Source organism: Drosophila obscura, unplaced genomic scaffold (assembly GCF_018151105.1).
Source record: "Drosophila obscura isolate BZ-5 IFL unplaced genomic scaffold, ASM1815110v1 contig_74, whole genome shotgun sequence".
Lineage (NCBI taxonomy): Eukaryota > Metazoa > Arthropoda > Insecta > Diptera > Drosophilidae > Drosophila > Drosophila obscura.
In genome coordinates, this window is record NW_024542866.1 from 503,086 (window position 1) to 530,627 (window position 27,542).

Below are 27,542 nucleotides of genomic sequence, written 5' to 3' on the forward strand. Positions count from 1 at the left end.
ATATAAATCTCATCGAAATCTTATGCTGGAATACCAAATACATTGTTGCAACTGCAAATCCGTGAACCAGAGCCAAGTTTTAGCAAGTGGTTCATGGATTATTGGCTCAAATCCTATTGAAGCGTTGGCAAGAGATTAATGACCCATAGCCGGCCGGTGCAAGTTCGCAATGAAAACCAAATTAATAAAAAACTAAATATTAAAGCTCAAGAAACATGAAGAACATGAAATATATGTTTTTATTTGAGTTTCGTTGTTTTTTTTAATTTTCTAAAAAAACACTAATTTTTCATTGAACAGCATATTTTATGGGTATTCGGCTTATGTCATGTCATCAAGAAGATGGAACTGAAATGTATAATAATTTCTTCGGTTTTCTAATGCTAACAGTCCAGTCTATTTAAAAAGGTATCATTTGTTCAATTTGGATAACTGGAAGTGTCTCAAAAAGAGTTTTGAAAGTGATGAGGTGCGGCACTACTATTTCATTGAACACAACTGTATGTGTGTATGTACATACGAATATATTTATGTACACAAGCTCTGCAGTGCTATTCCTGGATGAATTCATTGGTGATTTTCAATTAAAATTCCTGGGTTGATTCAAGTAATTTTTGTTCTATTTATTGTTTTTTTTTCTGTTTTGATTTAAGTTAGAATTTAAAAATAGGTATATGGGCATATCCGCGGGTCGCGAACGTACGTTCGCACGCTTTTAATGCACAAAAAAGATAGAAAACGAAAACTTTCCAAGACTTTTTTTCTGCGTTTCAATAGCATTTTGTTAGCTCTATGCTTAGTGCAAATGATGGGGTTCATCGAGTTTTAGATTTTAAAATAATTTAAAAAAACATGCGGTCGCGAACGTACGAAAAATAGAAGTCGACTTTGACTTAATCTACAAAAATGCAATTATCTGCGAATTGGAACGGAATATTCTAAAACGATAAATTGACTTGAAAAGAGGATTAATGTATCTTTCTATAAAGTATATTGACATAAAATTATCTCCATTGGTTTAAAAAAAATTAAATTAAGTACCGGTCGCGAACGTACGGGTCGCGAACGTACGGGTCGCGAACGTACGATTTTTCCATATGTATTTAAAATTTTTTCTCCTTACGTTTTCCCTTGAATCAGTTCATATTTCCCTTAAAACCAACTTATTACTCCATTTTATGTACGTAATAACATTAATAGTAAGAAGAGAAAATTTTATTTAAAATGAAAAAAAATGAGCTGCTTTTTCGCGCAATTCATTTAACTTTTGTGGATCGCTTTTAATTTTATTGAGATATCGGGTCTGTTTTTCACTTGTTTTAGCCATCTACGAATATTTATTTGCGTGTTAAACAATTAAAAGTAAAAGTAACAAATAAAAAAAATACTTACGGTCGCGAACGTACGCTACTTCGAAAATCAAAATAAAAAGTTTGGTTAATAGTAACCCCAAAGTTTTTTTATATTTAAAATAGTTACACAAAACTTACTTTACACATGCAGTTTCAGCCACCTGCTTGCATTCAATGCGAAGCAATTACAATAAAATGATGTTTTCGGTCGCGAACGTACGATTAGAATATAGATAAGAAGCAAAATAAAAATTAACCATTAACTGAAGATTTTTTCGGTCTCTTTGCATTTTTATCTTCTTAACAGATTGCAATAGAGAGATTGGGTAGAAAAAGTGCAAACATATCAGATGTTTTGCATGCAAAATAATTAAATATAAAAATGCCTTTAAAAAAAGCCAAAAGTGAAGAAATCACATTTTTCAAGTTTTCAGGCAAATTTTCTCATGAAAACCACTGAGATATGCCATAAAACCATGGCATTATGAAAATTTGGACATTTCTTTATAAGAATAAACAAAAAAATACGATGATTATGAACATTTTATTTTTCGGTCCTGGTTGACCATTCGGCGGATATGCCCATATGTCAAAAGTAAAAAATTAATTTTTTTTTTAAATAGTTTAGATTTCTGCGGCACCCGCGCTTTTTCGGCAACCTTAGAGGAAAACTTACGCAATTTATTTATTTTTTTCTACAATCTTCTTTGTTGAGTTTTTTTTTCACCAATTAATTGAGATTTGATTCGCTTCAACTTTTTTTCTTTGCACAGTTTCATTGTGAAGTATCGAGAAAAGCGTGGTTCTCGAAATTTTTCTTATAAAATTAAATCAAAACCATTAACCATACAAACCTACGGTGAAGAGCAGCTCTATGATGTTCAATTCCGTGCACGTCCAGCTCTTGGGGAATAGTCTCGACACTCTCACCAGCTCCGAGAGCATGAATCGGAGAGGTCGGTCTGCCTCTTCTCGTTCTTTTGAAATTTCCATTATCCATCTGGTGACTTATACGGAAAATTTTTTTCCTGATCAGGGCGCTATGTATCGCTGTTTACCATGCCAAAAAAATTTAAATTTAATAAAAAGAGATTTTCATATTGTTTTGTCCCGATATTATTTTTAAAATTTATTGCCATATAATTTCATTAACTTTTGTGTGCAAGACTATTAACATAACAAAAAGTTCGCTGATTTATATAACATATTCGCAGTGCTTTGCCATTTTGCACCCCAACCTCAAAAATCACTTCTGTGTTCGGTACAGGTTTCTTCCATTGAGTCACTCAAATAGCGGACCTGCATTTGCAGTACGAAAAACATACATATCCCTGCAGTTCCAAAAGTCGTTTTCACTCGTAATTCATTCGGTGAATCACTCATGGCATGTCCTCTGCCACTGGTGACTCACTGGTGAAAGTCCAGATGAAATTTTTATGGACATGTCCGCTTTTGTCACTCGTGAAACTTCATATGAAATTTTCACTGAATTTTCTAGTGATTTCCGAAATGTCCTATATGAAATCACCTGTGAAACTTCTCATGAAATTAAAAGGAATTTCACGGATAATTTCATATTTTTTTTCAAATAAAAGTAAATATATTTATTTTACGCCGATTTTCTAGATTTTTTGTTGATTTAAATATTTTTAATTATCTGTAGGGCCTTCCTTAACCGACTTGATCGGGTTAAGACGCAGCAATGCTCCTGAAATGAAATAGTCGGGCGGGGCATTTTAAACATTTTTTTGCCGCAAATCCCGTTTAGGTTGTACTCCTGGACTACTGTTTCGTCCAGCACACCATTGAGGCACCTAGACAATGGGTCCTCCTCCAGCAACTTCCGAACTGTTTTGATCTGTAAATAAATAAGTCAAATTGCATATGTATATACAAAGACAATATAAGTATAAGATGCGTAACGACATACGAAATTTCTGCACACGAATTTTGAATGCTGGCTCTAGAGCTGGCTCCAGGCTCTCTTGAAATTTTTTAGAGAGAGAGCGATCTAGAGCCAGCCGCTCTCTTGTATGCATACAGCATACGAAGGCACACGAAGTTAGTTCTTTGCCGATGCGAAAGCCGAGCCGAGTCGTCGCGACGACTGTATGTGTGCACATGCATACATTTTTTACAGCGCTGTCGAAATATACCCTTCACTTTATAAGTGTAAGTTAATTTTGCAGGACGCTTACCACCCCAATATTAAAAAACTCATATATGTATTATATGTATATATCCCTCCAATGATAATTTCTTTTCAGATGGTATATTCGATAATAATGATCGGATATACATATATACAAATACATATGTAATATATATTTAATACATGACTTCACATTGGAATAATTTTCATTAGGGTATTTAGCATGCAACGTATTCAAACCCGGTAAATAATTTCGTTTCTCAACTCACAAAAAGGTTTCCGTCTCGAAAATCGTCCGCTTAGCACAAGTACGCACACATACGCACTTGCTGGTTCTGTGTGTATTCACACATGCAGCGAGATGGCGCGAATTTCGTCGCTGGCCGAAAAATTGTCTTGCATATCGCAATTGAAATGTATGAGCGTTACGCATCTTATACTTATATTGTCTTTGGTATATATTTTGAAAAATTAAAAATCCAGTATTTACAGTTACATGGGTTTCCTCGAGCGAAAAAAAACACGCGCAGCTACACACTCGGTTAACCACGCGGCTAGAATGTTTTAGAATCTAGACATATTTTTTCTAGCGAAACCCATGTAACAATTTAAGTTAACTAACAACAAACACTGTAATCGCTGAATCCTGAATTACCTGACTTTAAGAACACTGAAAAACTACTTTTAAAAGGAATAAATATCTTAATAGACCGCACAACAACAAAAAATCAGAGGCGCTCGCAACAAAAGGTTGCACCAATTAATCGGTTTTTCTCCCATCATCCCTTTGAGGAGACGAAATGAGCGAGCGTAGAAAAGTTAGGGTCGAATGCAGGTAGAGGAAACTAAAAATATGAGAGAGAGGGAATTCTATGGATATCTGCTTCTCTTTCTTACGAGTCAGCTTCGATCTGCAGCAGTTGAAGCTGGACAGAATTTCATGCTGACGTCGACGTCGCTGCCTTTGTCGACGTCGAGCCCGAACAATTTTTCCTATGACACTTTCATGCCGTGACAGCCAGAACTGCAGGGTAGATTTCTTTTAAAATTGTGCTGCTGTCATACATTTTTTTCTTCCTCGTTACGCATCTTGTTGTGTTATAGAGTCTTTGCCTAAACCATCTAAACATGTGATTGTCATAGATGGCAATGTTTTATAGTGGAACCAGGATACAATAAGTTTATTTGTAATTTTTTCATTAAATTTGTCGCACATCTGCGTATTAAATGGAAGAACAATTCCACAACTTGGTACTGATCACTGGGTGTGAAATTTTTTCTGTTTTACTAGGTTAAGCCGATGGGAGTATTCATTTTATTTACACGTACATATGTATGTACATCAATTCAAATCAATCTTGAGTTTTCTTTTAAATCAAGTGGCGGTGTTGTATTGGTGGTTCGTACCACATGAGGATTCAGAAAGGTAAAGCGGATTACATTCTCATTCGTTTTCATTACGTTAAGTTACGGTAACGATCGTTCATATAATTTAATACTTACTTATACATTGACGTTTTTTTCATAATATCGTGAATTGTACACCTACAAACTGCATGCAAGCCCAACTCCCACAGCACAATTTCAACTCCAGAATATTACGCTATGTACTTGAATATGTATCTATAATACGCATATGTATGTCTCTAAGATACATACATATGCATAACACAATACGTTCACACTGAACACCAACAAAAATACATGAATACATACATACATACATACATACATATGTACGTCGACTCATTCAGAACACCGAAACATACGCTCACACAAATCCTAAGTGAATTACTACTTATAATATAGTTGTTGTACGACATATGTACATATTTGTTTGTAACGAGGACTGGTATGGCCGCTGAACATGAACCCGAACCCGAACCTAATCCTCTGTCCTACCGAGTACTAGCTCATCTGTAGCCCAATGTGCGAGTAAACTTATGTAATATACTTATACGAGTACTCGTAGATGGTCAATTCAATGCAACTTCTATAAAGCATTTATTTTTGTTGTTTTCTTTTCTTTTTTTGTAGTTGCCTTGAAACTGTTCTTGTATACATATACATACATATGAATGTATGTATTTATGTTCATACACATATATGTAGATAAACATTATTCGTATGCAATCGCTCGTGATATTTCGAGTATATTTTATAATTATGGATTTCTGATTTTGTTTTTTCCGATTATGTTCAGTTCCGTTGCGCTTGTGCCAGTGAGGTTTTGGTAGGGACCACTACCACATAATGTAAAAGAAAAAATGTTCTTGTTGGCATGCAGGAACACAAATGTGCCAAGTCCCATAGCTTGACCTTCCTCCACCTCGAGTCCAATTCATCCCCTAAATGACCTATGGCTTAGGTTCAGGAGCTGTTCACTGTATGCAAAGAACGATGTTGATTCGTTTTAAAATTAAATTGGTACATACATACTCAAATGGAATTTGTCACATGTGATAAGAATTCTTTTTAATTCAAAAAATATTATAAAATAAAAATAATAAGTCCCATCAGTATCCAGCAGCTGATTAAAAGCTTCAAGGACTGAAAATCCATTTAAATTGGTAAATATATGAAATATTTATTCAACGGTGTTCGATTTTTGGTATAATTAATACCAACAGCTGTTGCATTACATATTTAACAATTTCGATGTTCGACACTAACTAGGGATAATAATACAAAGTACTTCCATATACTTTCGTTCCAAAATGAGGATGAACTATTATTGAACCAACTCGACCCGATCTCGCCAACGCAAAGTCACCACACCCTAAGACACAAACACAACCGCAGACAAATATATATACATATGTATATATACCAATATTAATCGAAATATACTGCACAAACGCGAGGGCGGCTGGAGAATCTGGTCTAATCAAAACTGAAAAAGCGGTAGGATACCATATGGGAACGGGATTGCGGATACTGATTGTGAAATATGGGGTTTGGAATTACTGCCACACTTTTAGAATACGTTACTTAAACAATCTGACTAGTTTTTCGCTTAATACCCGTAAAACACGCGAGGGGAGACAAAAATGTAAATAATAATGTCAAATAATGTAAATTATGTACATACACATACATATATACCAAATGCATACATTTGTGCCCTATGTACAAAGGACTATGGCCCAAATACTCTTCGTTTTAATTTATTTCTTTGACTGCCTTTTATCCTTATCTTCCTTTCTCTATATCAAACATACTTAATCAAGCTGTAAATATTTTTATATTTACACTAGTCGACACGAAATTTCCGCTGTGGCCCAAAATGGTTTTTCTGATAGATTTCGGGATTTAATTTTTTTTTAAGAATAATGTTTTATTTATGGCTTATTTTTTTTTAAAGGAATTTTTCAAAATCTGGTATTTTTTGTCATGTTTTTTTTCAGAAGTAGAGCTTCTATTTTGCACATAACTTAAATATCTTATATCTGCTTGCATAGAACATTGCAGTTCTGAAAAGGAGGAGCAGGAAGCGTAAAGCCTTGACCAGATTGTTTCGGGTAACCCCATTTCATGGATCTCTCGATTCCAGTGATTTTAAATGAACAAAAGAAACATTCAGAGCCGTGAATCTCTGGTTTTCTCCACAGCATTGGAGTAAAAGTAACTGTCCACAACATTTACAGCCCAAATGGATATGAACATGTAGGGTATATATCCAAGATATATCCATACCTAGGACTCGGTAAAACCAAAATTACAGGTGCTTTTTGTTTCCTGCAATCCCATTTTGGCATTTGGACCAGCAACGTACCGTACGGTATTTTTTCAGGTAAAATGCATTTTGAGTCGTTTTGGTCAAACGGCTGCAACTTGGCCGTTTATCAATCGATTCTTACAAGCGATGCCTTAGACTACGCCTATTTAAAAAAACAAACAAAAAATCTAAAACCAAAAATGCATGCCAAGAAATAAACAAAAAATAAAATAAACTGAAAAAAATGAACAAAAAATACCAAATTAAAAAAATTCTTAAACACAACACTAAACCATAACAAAAAAAAACATAATACTTTAAAAAATTTTTAATTTCGAAATGTATCAGAAAAAGTCATTTTGGTCCACAGCGGGATAAAAGTTAAATTTTGTCGAGTAGTGTTACTGGCGCTCAAATGATTTTCTTCGAGCTTTCTCGATATAGATATTAAACTGATGACACAGAATATGGTTATATAGTCATATTACACCAGACTTCAGTCAAAATAACTAAGTGGCCGAGAGAACTTATCTAAAAAACCTTATTGGGAAAAGTTTAATATTTAGTTTAATTTTTGTTGCATTAAAAATGTTTTGCCAATATATCTTCAAACATTCTCACAATACAAAACAACAATATCGTTCTACTGTCGTCTCACAGTGGGGCCTCATCCAAAATAAGGTGGAAAAAAATCAAAGAATTTTATAAGTGCTTTGTATAAAGTGATTATACGCCTATAATAGGGAATTTTCCAGAGTTTTCACCAATTTAATTTTTTAGAAATTCAGACCTTTGGCTTAGGAGATATGAGCACACAAAGTTGAAAAATATTACTGTGTGCAAAAATGTATTCAAATTTTATTCACATACTACATCTTTCAGGTGGAATGACAAGAAATTTTTTTTTTAATTTTATATTGACTTTAAAAAATTATTTTATGTTATTTTATAATATATTTTAATATATATTTTGCCGAGACTTTTTTTGGACATGCTCTTATATTATATATTATATATATATTATATTATATTATGTTTTAATATATATTTTGCCGAGACTTTTTTCGGACATGCTCTTTAAATATTCCTTTAACCATAGGTAAAGAAATTAAATAGTTACAAAAAACTTTCTCAAAAAAATCTCGCGAAAGTGTAGAGATACATTTTTGCAAAGTCAAGTTAATGTTGAAAAAAATTAAAGTTAGTTATTCCATAGAAATGTTAAGATTATTCGATTTTCCTTCCAATGAAGATTGTTTACAACCAAACTATATTTTTTTTATATTTTTTAAAATTATATCAGATTAAAAAGAAAATTTTAAATTATTATGTCTAGCGAAAATAACCATTAAACTTTCTTTATCGATCAAAAAATATAAAATTTTAGCGTTTTATGCACCGCAAACAGACACAGGAATCAGTGAAAGTTTACTATTTATTTTAAAGCTTCTAGACATTGTAGCAGACTATATTTTGAAATATTTTCCTTGCAAGTTTATTGCAGTTTATATCATGAAAATATCTTGATTCGTTCAAAAGCTATTAATAAAGCAAGCTGAAATGGCCGAAGGCCCCACTGTGCGTCGGCGAGAAATATACGACATAGTGAACCTTCTTCTTTCATTACCTAGACCGAATATACTAAAAAACGAGAAGGAACGTGTGAGTCGCTTCTGGGGACGCGACTCTACTTTTATACCCGTACTCAGTCTGTATATACATTTTTGAGCTTATGATTTATGTAGAATGTAAAAAAAATTTTAATTTAGATTTTTGCTACATCTGTTATCTACGTCTACATCTACAATGTATATTCTACATCTAACATGTAGATTATACATGTACCATTAAGATTCTACATCTAACATGTAGATTATACATGTATCATTTATATTCTACATCTCCGCCAGCAGGCGCTCGCGTACATAACGAGGGAGAATGTGCGAGTGAGATAAGAATGAGTAGCGGGTCTCTTGCTGGAGGAGGTGGGGGAAGCAACTGCAAATTAATTTCTTTATTCTGGCTACAATTATGATTATTTTTTAAAGCTAGAAACATTACCGTATTACCGCAAGAAAACGAATATTACACGAACACCTAAAAAAATTCTGGAAATGTTTCCGACCCCGTAAAGTATATGTATTCTTGATCAGCATCAATAGCCGAGTCGATATAGCCATGACCATATCTACCAAATTGCCGAATCTGGTTTAGATCGGATTATTATCATAGCCAGAATGAAGAAATTAATTTTCAGTTGCTAACACATCCCATTCCAGCGCTTCAGCCGCTACTCATTCTCTCTCTCGCTCGCACATATGTACTCTGCCCCATGCAGTGAGCGTGAGCCCTCTGGCGCAGAAGATGTAGAATCTACATAAAACATACAATATTAAGATATTAAAAAATTCCATATAAATCATAAGTTCACATATGTATGTATTTACTGACTGAGTACGGGTATAATACAACGTTCCCTCTCATTTATACCATATGACATTAGACTTAGACAGTTTTGCTGCGTAGAGAGGGATAGCTCTAGAGACAAAATGCAACATTATTGTTCGTAGCCGTCTAGACACGCTTTATGGCTTTTAGTAGAACAACTGAGGCACTACTTGACACTCAATGATGTTTTCCAGCAGAACACAGACACCAAGCCAGCAAAATTGTATCCGCAAAGTAAAATTTTCGATAAATTCTGCCGCATCGCTGCTTTCAGCTAAACTGGACAGCAAAAACAACAAAAAATCTGATATGTCAGAATTGTCTCAGGCACAAAAACTCGGTTTGTGGACTATCCTCTGGGATCCTCTCTTTTATTAATGCTCTGTGAAACTCATGCATGATATTGCACACGCTATTGGCTGACAGTCTTCCAACTATTCTGTACTCAGGAAAAGAGCCCAATGTGTACACTTTACATACAAAACATTCCTTAAAAAACGACTTGGTGTTTTCGGGTACATCTTTCTCAAAAATGTCCCAAACCGCTTCTCAAATAACATGCAATATATATTTTTATTTGAAACATTGATTGGATTTAGTAGAAGCAGTCACAAATGACCACGCTTCAGTGTTTTCAAAACAGATATCCATTCCAATAAATTCTCTTCGTCAACGTTGGCATCATTATCATCATCCATGTCCAGCAACATGATTAAATTGTGCAAGAATATATTTTGGTGCTGAATCACATTCCCAACCATTAAAATATTATTAATATTAATTATACCCGTACTCAAAAAAGAGTTAAGGGGTATATTGTATTTGTGGTAAAAGTGGATGTGTGCAACGCAGAGAAGGAAACGTTTCCGACCCCATAAAGTATTATATTCTTGATCAGCATCAATAGCCGAGTCGATATGGCCATGTCCGTCTGTCCGTCCGTCCGTCTTGTTGAGCGCCTGGATCTCAGAGACTATAAGAGCTAGGGCAACCAAATTTGGTTTCCAGATTCATGTGATATCACACTGCTACAAGTGTATTTTAGAATATCTTTCTCGCTCGCACACTCTGCCGCGTTCAGTGCGCTAGCAACCCCTAGCGCGGGAGATGTAGAATATAAATGGTACATCTGTAATCCACATGTTAGATGTAAAATGTAGATGTAAAAACATGTAGCAAAAAAATGTAAAATTTAAATAATTTTTTTTTATTTCTAAAATTCTAAAAAATCATATGCTCATAAATGTATATACTGACTGAGTAGGGGTATAGGTAGAGTCGCATCCCCAGAAGCGACTCACACGTTCCTTCTCGTTTTAAATTTAAAAGTATACATACTTTCCGCCGCACCAAGCTGTGTGCATCAGCTGTTTTTCATGGATGATGGATGGTAGATGGTGCATGGTGCCAGTGCGAATCGGAGTATCACATCTGTCAAAAATTCCCGAATCGGAGTATCACATCTGTCAAAAATTCCCACCGTTCCTCATAGATGTGCTGTGTGGGAAAAGGATATTAGCTTGAGGTTTTCCATATAACTTAAGTATGATACACCTAGCATTAAAGAATACAGAAAAGCCTTTAAGTCCAACTATCAAAAATGTAAAAAAAAAAATTATAAGTCAATAAACATCTTTAAAACCCCAAATGTATCAGAAAAATTTGGTGTAATTCCAGAGTTTCTTTGGCTGTTGACTAGTGTTATTACTTCCATAGGGTCTCAACACCTTTGGGCCATGATATATGTAGATATCTTTTTTCCCTTCTGTTCTGCAACGAATGTCTATCAACAGACTTAGGGGCTAACATTAATTAACACTAGGCTGGGCCACTACATTTTTGTTCATATTTGTAGTGTAATGTTTGAGGGTTGCTACCACGAAAAGAAATACACATTTTTGGTTAAATATATATTAAAAAAAAATATAATTTGTCGGTTTTTTTCAAATAATATTGAATCTTAGAAACTAGTTCATATTGATAAGGTATTTTTATTTTATTTTAGTTACTGTTAAAAAAATTAATGATTAGTGAAAATCAGGAAGTTCAGCTGAGGTTGATATATATGTAGTTACTGCTAATAACCGATTAATGACGATATTAATGGTAACTTTTAACTTTTTTGTTTCAAAAATGTTGTAAAATTTGGTAGCAACCTCTCAAAATATTTTTAAAATAAAAATAAAAACTTAAATACTATTAAAGGGTGTCCCGTTAAAATTTCAAAAAAACATTTTTTTGGCTCAACCTTTTTACACCTATAGATATTAGTCATATCTATTGAATTTAATTTTTTCTATCGTTTGGGACTCTATATCTGCGTAAGATTCTCTTTCAGACAATTAATAGTTTTTTTTTGTTCTGCAAAAGAATTCTGTTTTCGTTTGAATCGCGAAGTAGTGTTGTAGAATTTAAATACGGTTAATATTATTATTTTGTATGCTACTTATGACGTGTTTTTGAATTTCCAACCACCAACTAAAGGCATTTCCATCTGTTTCTCACATACTCGTGCTCTGTACCAATACCATATGTATATCAGATTAGCATCTATACGTAGCAGACTCTTCTTTGTTTCCTATACATGTAAATAAAATACACGAAATACATACCCACATACATACACATGTACATACCTTCATATATAAGCAAACGTAATTCTTGTCATATATCTTTGTATACACGTTAGTCTACCAGTACTAAAAACAACATGTAGTGCTCCTACGAGTGCATTCATCAATGCGTTAGACTAGCGGCCGTACTCAGAAGAATAAAAAATTTCATGCTCAAAAGGTTTAGAGTGTTCCATGCAACTAATGCGATAGGGTGAGCGTGTGTGCCCCAAGAAACATATTTTGTAGAGCCATATACATACTCACTTAATATTATAAATTGTCCCGATCGATGACTCTAAGCGCAGTGATTGTGGATTTGAAAACAATTGACATAATCAAATGATTTTTTTAAATAATCATCATCACATATCATAAATATCTATCGATTTATACTTCTCACAACGAAATTAATTCACAAAACTATCAATAAAAATTAAATTTTGTTCCTTTATTTTTAACTCATATGTTAATAACATCATTATAAAACAATTTTTAGATCATTAAACTGATCAAAATACTTATAACAGTAAAATGTTAGATTCATGGCCCGATATCGGAAACCTCCGTAAGGAATTTTATTTCCTTATTCAAAAAGAAAACTCATTCCATACATACATAAGTTCATTCCCGATATTCAGTTGACTTATTTTGGTATCAAGGCATCCCTCTAACTTAAAATAGTCGAAAACTAATATACATACAAACATATATATTAAATGGCTATAATTATATGTTAATTCAGTACAGAATATATTTCTGAAACCCAATTTCCAACCTAAAGTTTGATGGCAGTCAACAGCTAAAAATCTGAGACGAAGTTTACTTTTTCTACCAAAAAGGCGAGCTCTGCGTATAGTTTTCATACTTATGCTTTCATCATTTGAACTCATGATTTTTAAAACGCAAAGCATTTTCTGTCCATCGCTGTGCATAAAATAAATAAATGAGCTATAATATTAACAATAAACAACCCAGGTTTCTTAAATAAAGCAAATAAAATAACAATTTTCTTATAAGATTGAGCCCCTTAAAAATCGCCTCTCAAATTCAAATTCAACTTAAATGAACAAGAACATCAAAACCCACAACAAAAACATAACCATTGTGATACAAAATCAACCTTTATACTCGTACTTCCCCCACCATAGAAAACGTCTTCAAAAATCTACAGCTCAAAAACTGGAGAAAATTTTAGATTAGATCTCGATTTTTAAACAAAAATGATGATTGCGGATAATTGGTTGTACACTTAAACAAATGACGTAAAGCAGATTTCAGAATTAGTCAATTGTCTAGAAATGAAGAAGGTGAGGTGTGGGTGTGTCGTCACTTCAAGCCTTTAACAGTGGGAGGACGACCTAAATTCGCGGCTCAGTTCAAAACCAGAGCTCCAACTCCTGCAACAGCAGCGGAGCTGGGATCGTTATGAAATGAGTCACAAATTTGAATTGTGCCAGGCCGCCTGTGGACCGAAGGACCATTGAACTTAGGAGTAAAAATATTATTGTATATTTAACTGAAGCGAATTAGATTGTAAAATAAGAAAACATTCACTTACGTAACGGCTTAACTTAATTTATTGTTTTTCTCCTCTCTTTCTCTTATACCCGTACTCCTAAATAACAAGAAAACAGAATTCAACTCTTTTTCTTACCTTATTTCTACTCGCCTAAAAACACACTCAAGTGGACTTCTTTTAAAATAGTCACAATCAGAGTACACACATAACTACGCTAACACACACACACATGAACATGAAAGACAAACAATCTAGTAACTATATTACTTCAATGTCTTTCCAATTTTTCAGTAAACTAAAATATACACAATTATGTACATTAATTTATACCATAAACTTACATACATATACCGGACGACAGTAGAGGGCGCTTTAATTATGTTTAAACCGTATAAAAAAGCATATATAAATACACTAGAACGCAAACAAAACCAAACCCGCAGAAGTAAATGCAGATGTGACTGTACTTACGAGTATATATTACTGTACTACATACATATGTACATACATACATACATGCACCAGTAGGTGCGATTAGGAAGCAATGTAGGAGCGGTCAGTCATCCTCCATCATCGATATCGGTTTGGGACTAGGCTAAGAAAAAAAAAAAGAAGAAAAACAACAAAACGAATCGAACAATTACCACAATGTTTGTGTAATTTTTGTGTCCTTCTAGGAACTTATTTCAATTGCATTATGTTTATGGTGGCCTCATCAGTTGTGTCAACCATACTTATCCTCAATTATCATCATAGAAATCCAGATACGCATGAAATGAGTGAATGGGTAATGTTTATATATTCAAATTAACATAAATAACTACTTACTTATTTTATAAAAAAACCAAATTCCACTGCCGAGTCTTAGTTTTCGAACAATACTAATTACTTTTTGCATACATATATCATTTACTCATCTGAGGTTTATGCATACAAACATATGTATGTACATATATTTACATACATATATATGTATGTACATATATTTACATACATATAACTAACTTTAAATGCTGCCCAAATCTACACACTTGCATACATATGTACATACATACATACGTAAATATTATTTCGATCATGTGCCCTGCATGAATGCACAGGAAACGAATCTTTCGACACAGAACAAGTGTAAAATTTACACTGTAAATACATATAGTACGTACATATGTACATACATTCGTATGTAAATATGTTTTATTTATTCAGTGATCTTTTGCAATGTATTGCAATGATCCAAAACTAATGCCATATACAGTACGTACATGGATCCAATCTAAACGAATCTTTTCACGAAAATTTCATTACAAATGAGAGTTCAAGCTAACGAAGCGAACATTTACAATTTCTATTCTCTGTTATATTTAGAGTTAAATCGAAAGCAAGATATGCTCGTTCTGAAATCCACTTCGTTTCGTTTCAATCAGTTTTGCAACTTACGTTCAGATTCTTCTAGCGTATACATACATACATATTGATGCACCAAAATAAGTAGATTCCGTGCAGTACATATGTATGTACAATGTACATCCATGCACGACATTGACTACCTAATCGTATATATGTATGTATATACATATGTACATGTGTACACACATATGCAAATACATATCTAATATTACATAGGCTGACAAAATCAAATTTTTTGTGTAATGCGGGCCCACACTAACTTTATTACGTTAATTTAGGCTTTTCTAAGTTACATACATACATTTATACACATACGTATATGTACATATGTTCGTACATATTTCAGTATTTACTTTTTTGTTTTAAATACATAATAATAATTAAAGAGGGACTGTGATTAATAGCCTTTTTACACTGGGCGCGTCTGCTATCGATATCGGAATAGACGCAATGAAGCAGAAAAGGCGTTTACATTGGCAGACGCGCGTCTTGAATTTTTTTTTGGGTGCTTGATGACAAGGAAAGTAAACAAATTTTGAGAAATCAACAGAATTATGCAAGACGACAAGAATATGGACGAAAGAGAATTGATTCTTATATTTATTTATTATTTTCAGACATTTCTTTGTAGAGCTTGTGGGAGTTCTTCTTAAAATTATGAAAACCATCGAAGTTCGTCTCCAGCAGTGTCATAATGGCATCAGGGGATCACAAAAATGTCGTATGATAATAATACAATCAGTTTCAAGTATTTTATTTCATGATTTGATGTATATTTTCACCTTTTTGCACAACCATTCATTTTAGCGCCAAAATTTTATTTTTTAACTACAAGTTTTTGTTGTTCTTAGAGGTGATAGTTGCGCTGATAGGCAGAAAAGTGCAAAAATGTACAGTTAAGCGCAAAAGCAATCGAATATATCGAATAGACGCACATGAATCAGAGACCGACGCAATTTTTTGCCACCACTAGGGCCCTATGCTTATGTAAAAAAAACTGCGTCTTCGCCAAGACGCAAAGAAGCATGACGCAGTCCCAATGTAAACAGCCTATAAAAAAAAACATTTTATAAAGATTTATTGATATAGTATGTATATTTTGTAATTTTTAGTTGGCTTTGATGAATTATACAAAAAAATGACTATATGCGCCCATTTTTATTTCAAAGTACAACAGTGCCCAAATATCAAAACGTCATAACCAACCATAAAAGAAATTATTTTCCGACGAACTAGGCCATTCAATAAATTTGTATACTAAATATTTAATTGGTGAAAATTAAAGTGACAATTTTAAGTAGTCTTCTTTCTTTTCCACTTACATACAAGAGGGTTTTTAGTCCAAATTGGGCAATACAAGATAGTTCCCCCTTTCCATTAGGGGTTACGTCCTTACTCGTTTAAAAAAAAGTAATTGTATAGACTTCGGTACTGGGACTTAGCGTAAAAAAGTATGTGTAGGCCTGTAGCAAATATCACTATTGGTCGGTGCTATGAATAGTCTAACTGCCATGTAAATCATATTAAAAGAGTTACCCGCCGAAACTACGATTTCATTCTTTAGCTACATATAAATCCTTTGAAAAATATGTTGAGTTCACGTCTTCCCCAACCGGATGCCGTCGTCAAAGTGTTCATTAGTTCATGCAGAGCTCCAGTATCCGCACAAACACGCACTTCACTCCACAACACTACACTGCACTCCATCCGCTGACGAGTAAAGCAAATTATCCAATATGTATTGTACATAAATACACACATACTTATGTACATATGTAAAAACTTATATGTATACATATGTACATATGTATGTGTGTTGATGCCACAGACAACACTAGAATTAGGATGTGGCCCAAAATTTAAATTCTTATAGATTTCGGGGTTTAAAATTTTTTAACGAATTATAGTTTTTTTTTATGGTGTAGTTTTTTTTAAAGAATTTTTTTTTATTTATTTTTTTTTTTTCAGAGGTAGTGCTTCTTTTTTTCACATAACTTAAGTAGCTTATCACTGGTTGCATAGAACTGTGTAGTTCTCAAAAGCTGACAAATGCAGCTAAAAATCGTACCCAGACACTTTGTATCTGCAGCTTAACGCCTGGAAGATATTAAGCTTTCAAATTCAAATTTCATAATTTTTTTCGGAATTTTTTTTCGAAATGTTGACTTTAAAAACTCGGGAAAAGTCGAAAAAAAATAATTCTTGGCCAACATTTTTGGGTTTAGATAGACGCATTAATTGGGCGTCGTTTGAGGTATTGCTCATTAGAATCTATGGATAAACGGTCAATTTGGAGCCGTTTGACCAAAATAACTCAAAAATAATTTTACCTGAAATTAATGCTTTTTTTTTCACATAACTTAAGTATCTTACATCTGGTTGCATAGAACTTTGCAGTTCTAAAAAGGTGCCCAATGCAACTATAAATCGTACCCAGAAACTTTGTATCTGAAGCTTAACGCCTGGAAGATATTTAGCTTTCAGATTCAAATTTCATCATTTTTTCGGTATTTTTCCCAAAATTTTGACTTTAAAAACTCGGGAAAAGTCGAAAAAAAGGTTGGAAGGTTGCGCCCCAACTGCCAATTGGAAACAAAGGAAACAAAGCAAACGAAAAGGGGTTGAATTTTTGGTAAAAAGTATTTTTTGTCTATTTTTTCACTTTTGAGGTTTGGTTAACGAATTTTAGCTCCACTGTTTCTCCGTAGATTTTAATGAACAATACCTTAAACGACGACTAATTAATGCGTCTATCTAAAACTAAAAATGCATGCCACGAAATTTTTTCTTTCGACTTTTCCCGAGTTTTTAAAGTCAAAATTTTGGGAAAAATACCGAAAAAATATTATGAAATTTGAGTTTGAAAGCTAAATATCTTCCAGGCGTTAAGCTTCAGATACAAAGTTTCTGGGTACGATTTACAGCTGCTTTTGTCAGCTTTTTAGAACTACACAGTTCTATGCAACCAGATATAAGCTACTTAAGTTATGTAAAAAATAGAAGCACTACCTCTGAAAAAAAATACCAGATTTTAAAACTTCTTTAAAAAAAATTACACCATAAAAAAAATAATAAAGTACTACAAAAAATTTGAAATCCCGAAATCTATCAGAAAAAGTCATTTTGGTTCACAGCCTAAAGCAAAAGTTAAATTTTGTCGAGTAAGGAAAGGAAAGAAAAACAATCAACAATAGCCAAAGGGACATTCCGATAAGTAAATATTTATATTAACTATAACTTACACACATACATATGTACAAAAAACTCTCTGAAAATCACATCACACTTACACGTTAGTTACTAGTAAATAAATATGTACATATGTACATACATCCGAGCACAGTTGCGGTCGAAATCGTATTTATAATGACACCCTAAAAATTGTCCCCTTTGGGTATAATTTTACTGTACGGTTTCATTCGAAGCGTGTTTTTTGTTGCTCGCTCCTCAAATTATGGAAACCCGTTCGGGAAAACCTTGGTTTAAATTTAGATCAGCGCTGCAGCGATCGGAAAGCCTTAACATACATACGTAGGTGCATCTGCGCTGCCGATTACGTACACGTGTATAACAACGAAAAGGATACACAAGATAAGAAACAGTTCCGGTTCGTTCAACAAATATTACCCGAATCAGGAACTTACATACAGTAGGCACACATACTATTCGGACACCCTTGTCACTCTAGTTTAAATACATATAACTTTTCATCCAATTAAGTTTGATTTCATATTGAAGATTAACATTCCTACTTCAAGTTCATAAAAACAAACTCGCAACTTTACATTTGGGAACAAATTTTTTTCTTTCATGACTTCATCACTAAAAATACTGTATTTGGATTCGTCACTAAAAATTACGTTATCCCAAAATGCATCTGGCTTTTCCAAATGGTCTTTGGCAAAATATTTGCGCCTTGCAACTCATCCACTGTAACCGGAATTGTGCAGGTAGTTGCGAATACTTTGGGGCGACATTTTGTTTTTTGTCGATTCTTTGACATTTTAAGAATTTGTGTTTTTGGGATTTAGGTGGACGGTTGATATTACTTTTCGCTCTTCTCTGAGTGTCAGTATCTTGGGTCTTCCAGCTGACTTGTGGTTTGCAGCCAATTCCCCAGTGTTTACAAATTGTTTTTACCACGCTATGTATGTTGCTAGGCGATTTAACAATTATTCTACCAATTTCGCGAAAACTGCGGTCTTCCAAATATAATTGAAGGATAGTTTTACGCAAATCAAGAGATAGATTCTGATTTTTTCAAATATTGAATATCTTTGCAGAATTGAAATGAAACCAGGTGATCCTCCGATAACTGTTCCAACCAAATATTCTAAAAAAGTAGTCGATTACCGATCAATTCGATAATATCAGTTACCAACCAGAATGTGTCCGAATAATTTATTTTTTGCTTAAGTTAATTTTTATAAGGATACCATAGTAGAAAATTATAATATATTTTTTTTAACGGATAGTAGATATATTGATCTTTGATATAAAATTAATATTATCTGTTTAACTTAACTGTATGCCAAGTTATAGCTGTTTAAACTAGAGCAGGTGTCGGCACACAGACTCACACATTTTTTTGGTGCGTTTATGTGCGAAGACAACAGACACGAAGTCAAACACGTTACTTATTTCTCTGCCGCTGCGATTATTACAATTTTTTGGATATATTCATAAAATAATAATAATATGACCGCAGCTGTACATATGTATGTTTGTATGTAGGTTTACAATAATAATAATTTATTGCAATTTTTAAGGAACTTCACAAGCCAGATACGAAATATTTCTTTCTTATAAATTTTGGTTTCCATATAATAGCTTTTATATATTTTGACTTTACTTCTAAGTAATATTGATGATGTACAGGTTAATATAATAACGCGTTTTTATTAGCGGGGGTGGTACAAAGAATACGGAACGCATGGATGTATGCGTGTGCAGCTGTGATTTCGGCCAAAGACAATATAAGTATAAGATGCGTAACGCCATACAAAATTTCTGCACACGAATTTTCGGGGCTGGCTCTAGAGCTGGCTCCAGGCTCTCTTGAAATTTTTTAGAGAGAGAGAGCGCTCTAGAGCCAGCCGCTCTCTTGTATGCATACAGCATACGAAGGCACACGAAGTTGGTTCTTTGCCGATGCGATAGCCGAGCCGAGTCGTCGCGACGACTGTATGTGTGCACATGCATACGTTTTTTACAGCGCTGTCGAAATATACCCTTCACTTTATAAGTGTAAGTTAATTTTGCAAGACGCTTACCACCCCAATATTAAAAAACTGTTATATTGTATATGTATATCCCTCCAACGATAATTTATTTTAAGATGGTACATTCGATAATGATGATCGGATATACATATATAAAAATACATAATATATTTAATACATGAAATTCCATGAATCACATTGGAATAATTGCCATTAGGGTATTCAGGATGCGACGTATTCAACGTCGGTATATAATTTCGTTTCTCAACTCATAAAAAGGTTTCCGTCTCGAAAATCGTCCGCTTAGCACAAGTACGCACACATACGCACTTGCTGTTCTGTGTGTACTTACACATGCAAGCGGATTCTATTTTTAGATTCGTACGCTCTCAAATTTGTGCGAGCGAGATGGCGCGAATTTCGTCGCTGGCCGAAAAATTGTCTTGCATATGGCAATTGAAATGTATGAGCGTTCCGCATCTTATACTTATATTGTCTTTGTTTCGGCTATGCGTGTGATGTTGGTAAAACTACGTTTTGTGCATAGGCGAAAAAAACACCATTATGAACATAAAAATTGGTGCTCAAGCGTTAGACACAATGATAAGCATATGAATAGGAAAAATTAACATCCACAATGCCTGAAAAATAGTAATGTTTTCACAGAACGAAAAAAATCGTACAGTATTGCGCCAGAAACATATGTAATTTAAACATATAACAGACAACTACAGCAACACGGCTCAGTCAGCTGAGTTTTCTCAGCCAATTAATTTTATTAAAAATTCATAAATTATTACGAATATATACATATGTACATATGTATATGTAGGGACGGCTTTTGATGTGGCTCTGCATACATATATGCAGGGAAACTACAAAAAGATCATTCCTTGGCACCATTCCCAATAATCAAAAAGAAAGTATTTGTGTGCTGAATTTAAAACCGACTGCACGAAGTGATACTGGAAACTAGCGCCTTATTTTGATTACTGAGCTTGAAGTGCGAAAATTGACTTAAATCAAACTGCTTAAGTGAAGTTAACACGCTATAGTGAGCAGATTACTGAAAAAATCAGTAAAATTCTACTCAAATTGTATCTCTCACTTATTTAGCTATAAAAAAATGAATTTGTTTTGATGATCCAATCTAAGTCAGTCAGAAGTAGTATGAAAATTAATATAAACAAAACGCCAGAGATGTACATACATATATGGAATATAGTTTTACTCGAACATATAAGCACATCAATCACATTTGCTATTCATTTCTGAATATTGAGAATAAATATAAATAAAAAATTTTTTTAAGCACCTGACCTACAATAACCATGTCACCCCTTTCGCACAAAGTGACTTGAACTTTCTAAATAAATCTAAATAATAGAATAAAAGTCAATTTAATATATAAAGTAAAGTATACTGTCGAGATTTACTAACAATACCATTTTGCGCTCTTAATAGTAATAAATAGTACATTTGCTTTTAATATTATTTAAGCAGAATAATTTCGGTTTTTATCATATTTATTACTCACATTGCATTTACTCGTCATATAACTCTCCCTATATTATTTCATATACTCGTAATTACCTACCTGATCAAGACAATAACACCACCAATAATCTCACAAAATTCTTATTTTTCTAACAAAAACTCTGGCCAACTACTACAAATACAACCAACCAACCAACAACTACGCTAACCGGCAACTCAACTACTCTCAACGCTAACAACTCAACTTAACTGCCTCCTCAACTGTCTCTCTGTGTGTCTCTTTCTTTGTCTCACGCTCTCCGTATATATGTCTCTCTACCTATCCCTGTAACTTCCTGCATAAACAACACCAAAAACTTACAAAAATGAATGATATTCCTAAAACCGACAACATTAAATACAATGGCAACAACGCGAATCCCGATCACTTTCACAAATCCCATTCCATCCCGCTCCACTCTAAAAAACTTTATGTACATATATACTAATCCACAATACATATATCCCATATCCGACCGTTGAGCTAAAAATCGTATTAAACTTTAAAAATTCAAACTTACAAACCGTCACGTAATAAACACTCCAACAATAAACCAAATACTACTAATCCAAAAACTTTAAACTGAAATGACTTTCATTCTGTCCATTCAATACCATATCATGCGTATCATCGAAAACTGGAACAAAAACTGCTGTGTCAAATAACAAATAACGGAAACAAAATAATATAAAACTTCGCCAAACCAAAAAAAAACTGACATTAACATTAATCTGAATCATAATTTAAAAATCAATTAAAATTAAACGAAATCGATCAAATTGGAAAACCCTTTGAAATACTTATTGCTATTATTTTTAACCGCATTACCCAAACACTCCGTCTCTCTGTCGAACTCGCACACACAGATAAGAGTAATATTCCTTTATTGGTTACCTTGCATATTGCGCATGCAAAGACCCGGACAGGTTGGATACGAATGTCCGCCACCGCCCTCCTCAGCGGGCCCGTCGACTGCAGGCGACAAAAAGCAACATATGCAAAACGTTGAGCTCAAGGAAAGGTAACCGACGGCTGACTCTAGCTTTTCAACTCTTCTACACATCAATCGCATTATTACCTTATCTGATACCCTGTGAAATTCCATCAGTTCCTAACTATATTATGTTGTTCCAACGCAAATGCAGATCCTCGAAGTCGCTGCTCGCAAACGTCCTTGACATAGACGATGATTTTCGCTGTAATCATCGATGTGCCAGTTCCACGTTGCCGCACCAGCCGACATATTACAGGACAATGTACAGGTGAGTTCTTTTCACAGTATTGAACTGGATAATAATACTTCAAAATAATCAGGGTGGTCGGGTTAACATCTCAACAAGTCAAATATTGATATTCCAGAAATATTTTTCGGTTGGTTTTAAATCTGTCATGTTTTCTCAAAAGATTTATTAAAATACATCCCGCTTTTACTCTAACAAAAGACAAAATTCTATTAAAAACCACTTTCCTATGTTTATAAGAAATCTGCATCAAAAATAATATTATAAATTTTTTTTTTTAATACTTTACTTGACTATACTTACCAACTTTTTCTGATAGTCTTTTGGCCAAAAATTTTGTAATGAATGAGGATTTGTATAAATTTCAATTCCCATTTTTTTGAGGTTTTTTTCAGAGGTAAGCTCGTTTTTTTCCACACAACTTGAGTATGCTACAACTAGTTTTTAAGAGAGGCCGAGTGACAGCTCCATCCATAACATAAGAATTCAGTTTTATAGATATACTATCAAGACTCAGTTCCCTTTGAGTAATGCTTTCCTCCACCTAATAAAAATAATTTTAACTTTTAAATGTTAGTATTTGTTCATCATTTTTAGACTTATTTAAAACGAGAAGGAACGTGTGAGTCGCTTTTGGGGACACCACTCTACTTTTATACCCGTACTAGTCTGCTTTTTGAGCTTATGAATCATGTAGAATTAAAAAAAATTTTAAATATTACATTTTTTTTCTACATCTGTTATCTACATGTACAATGTATATTCTACATATAAAATGTAGATTATACATGTACCATTTAGATTCTACATCTTCTCCGCCAGCGGGCGCTTTCGTACATAACGAGGCAGAGTGTGCGAGCGAGAAAGAGAATGAGTAGCGGGTCTCTTGCTGGAGAAGGTGAGGGAAGCAACTGAAAATTAATTATGATAAATTATGATCTGATCTGATCCAGATTCGGCAATCTGGTAGATATGGTCATTCTCTACGATACTGCGTTTTAGTTTTATTGTATCTTTAAAATTGTGGCTGCCACAGATTTTCATCTTTGGTGGCAGCGGAAGGGGGCGAAATTTTTGAATATTTTGTGATATCACATGAGTCTGGAATTAAAATTTAGTTGCTTTAGCTCTTATAGTGTCTGAGATCTAGGCGCTCATTAAGACGGAAGGACGGGCGGACAGACAGACAGACATGGCTATATCGACTCTGCTATTGATGCTGATCAAGAATATTTATACTTTATGGGGTCGGAAACATTTCCTTCTCTGCTTTGCACACATCCACTTTTACCACAAATACAATATACCCCTTAACTGTTTAAAAAATTTCCGCCCCAAAAATGTTAGCTCGATAGGTCTATATTTAAGCAAACAATAAATACTTAAGTTTACATTTAAGTACCAATTTCACATGTATTTAAATATAGAATTGCCGCGCTGGACTTTATCTGTCAATATTCAAATGATCAAAAGTTTGTGTACAATTTAATTAATTATACCCGCTACATTTTAGATGTTTAATCGACATTGTAGATGTAGATGTAGATAACAGATGTACCAAAAAAATATAAAATGAAAAATTTTTTAAATTCTACATAAACCATAAGCTAAAAATTTATATACTGACTGAGTACGGGTATAAAAGTAGAGTCGCGTCCCCAGAAGCGACTCACACGTTCCTTCTCGTTTTATTCTCAGATGTCAGCAGTGACTCATTGGGATGGTAAAATTCTTCATGAATTGACTGGGTATGGCAAAGTGGAATGATTGCCAATTATCTTTTTAGATATGGAAGGAAAAACGTCCGGGACATCAAATAAGCGAAATACATTCGCGGTCTGAATTTGAGTCACTTGCCGAAGCTACATCAGGAATAAACGATCCACTCTTTGTCATTCCCGAATCCCTTAACCAATGCAAAACGCAATCTGCATGTCAAAGGCGATCTTTACTTTCAAAAAATTATTGTTTTTCGAGATCAGTTTCAATTAACAAATCAAGAAGAGTAATATTTACGCGACGTATTAATTGTTGGGCCAAACATTTTTTTTTTCGAAATTCAAACGGGACACCCCCTAGTTTTGTTACTTTGCATTTAATAGTAATTTACATGTTTTTGATTTTATTTCTTTTTATTTTTTAGAGGTTGCTACCGAATTTAAAAAAAAATTTTAGTCATGAAATTAAAAAAAAAATGTTTGCTGAATGAGTTGGATAATTGGTGAAATCAATTGCATATATATTGATACCATTCATATCGTCATTAATCAGTTATTGGCAGTAAGAAACCTGCACTAGTTTTTGCGAACTAGTTAACTAAATATATTAACCTCAGCTGAACTTCTTGATTTTCACCAATCATTACATTTTTAACAGTATCTAAAAAAAAAATACCTTATTATCAATATGAACTAGTTTCTAAGTTTCAATATTATTTAAAAAAACCGACGAATTCAATTTTGTATTGAATATTAATAGACATATTGGGTTTTTTATACATTATTGGTTTCGGTCAAGCTGTTGAATTTCCAAATCTGGACTTTAAATTTAAATTCTCAATGTACAATTATTAAGACGTTGATCCGAAACAAAGACTTTGCAGTCATTTGTGGTATTTATGTGATGGAAATATCTCACTTGCACTGTTTAACGATAACGTTACATAAGTACATTGTGAAACGAGAAATTGTGGCATCTTTGCATTTTGTTAACGATGATGATGTCGAAACTTCTTTAAACCCAATTATGCAAAATATTTTATTTCTGCTTTAAATTTCCAAAGACTTTTTAATAGAAGATCCTTCAGAATCACAACACATAAAAAGAAGATCGCGCGAAGAAGGTACTCATTCTGTACTCATTTTGCTCATCTACGTCACAAATGTCGATTTTCAATATAATGCATATATGCATCTCGCTCACTCTCATGGGGTTTAAGGCATTGGGTTTAAGGCAGCAAGTTCATGAAAAATTTCAAGTTATAATCAAAAAGTAATTTTTATACCCGTTACTCGAGAGTGTAGTGACGCTTGAAGTAAAGATATAGGATTTATAACCAGCCGAAACTATGAAGTGGCTTGTCGCTAGACTGTGGATGAAGATGTAGAAAATTTAGGTACATCTAGTAAGGTATAAAGAATAGGGAACAGAACGGAAACACTCTGGAAAAAGTACCACAAGGGAAATTTATCTCCGTTCATGGTTCACTCAATTGGAACCCAAAATTTAACGCAAAGGAAAATGAAGGAGAGAGTTCTTGAGTTGAGCGTTCTAAAATGAGTACGGCGTTAAGACGAAAATGGAAGATGGTCGATCCGAATGCTGTAATTGGGGTTCTAAGTCCTGCTCATGGCGAGCATATTTCTTTTTTGAAGGAAGCTAGTGGTGAAGATAGACGTGATTTTTTTTACCAGTCTAATAAAATTCTGTAAAAGCAAAAAAAAAGTAAATAAAGTCGGATGACAGCAACAACCTACGTACAAACTGCCAGTAAAGGACACTGCTTTCATTGCCAATAAAAGAAACAAAACCGAAAAGTGCTAATTTTAATTGGTATGACTTATACCCGCTGGAGTCTCATACCCACATGGTCTTGGCAGGGAAGTTGAAAGAAGTTGATTTTTCAGATTGCCGGTTACTACTGGACCTAAATTGGGGCAATTATTGTCCGTTGGCAAAACCACCCGTATTGCCCTGGGCCGTTGACCCAGCACGAAAGCCCCAAAAACTACAAATTCCCTTCTTATTAGAGCGGACGCTATCACTGCGGGATTTCTGCTCCCCGCTCACCTACTGCACACACGCAAAATTACCTCGCTCGACCTAAAAGCACAGAGGGGACGGAAAGAAAAAGAAGAGAAGCTCAGCAGTCATAATGCGGGAGCGACTTAACTTTGGTCGACGGTTGGTCGAGCCGGTAAAATGTGGATTGTTTGAAAATTCGGTGGAAATCGTCGGTATGAAGAGGAAAAAGTGGAATTTAATATAAGTGGAATAAAAGGTCGATCATATTGACCGCATAAAAAGAGTGTGAGTTTTTTTTCAGGAAACCTTGCAGCAGCCCATGAAAGCGCTTTCATCGGTGGATCAGCAAAAATAATTACCTTATAAAAGCTGTAAGTTGCACCAACCAATATTTCATGTATTAAAACAGAAAAAAAACTAGCATTTGGGTATTGTTAAATAAGTGTTCGCGAAAAGAACCTCACGTAACGGAAAGTATCTTCGCTTAAGAGAGGCTATTCTCTCTCACTCTCTCACACCTATACGCCTAGGCAGCGCATTTGAACGGCTCTGTAGGGCGCTCTTAAGAACCAAAGCACAAAGGGGAA

The 27,542-nt window shown here is 33.9% G+C and overlaps 1 protein-coding gene across 5 annotated transcripts in view; it reads left to right on the plus strand.

Moving 5' to 3' along the window:
* LOC111075299 (neuronal acetylcholine receptor subunit alpha-7) overlaps positions 1-27,542 on the plus strand; it is a 161,042-nt gene that overhangs the window by 96,589 nt on the left and 36,911 nt on the right. For all 5 annotated transcript variants that reach the window (XM_041595670.1, XM_041595671.1, XM_041595673.1 and 2 more), the window contains 3 exons: positions 14,482-14,591; positions 22,837-22,991; positions 23,116-23,232. In XM_041595670.1, the coding sequence (XP_041451604.1) occupies positions 14,482-14,591; positions 22,837-22,991; positions 23,116-23,232 (382 nt within the window). The remainder of the gene's footprint in view (positions 1-14,481; positions 14,592-22,836; positions 22,992-23,115; positions 23,233-27,542) is intronic.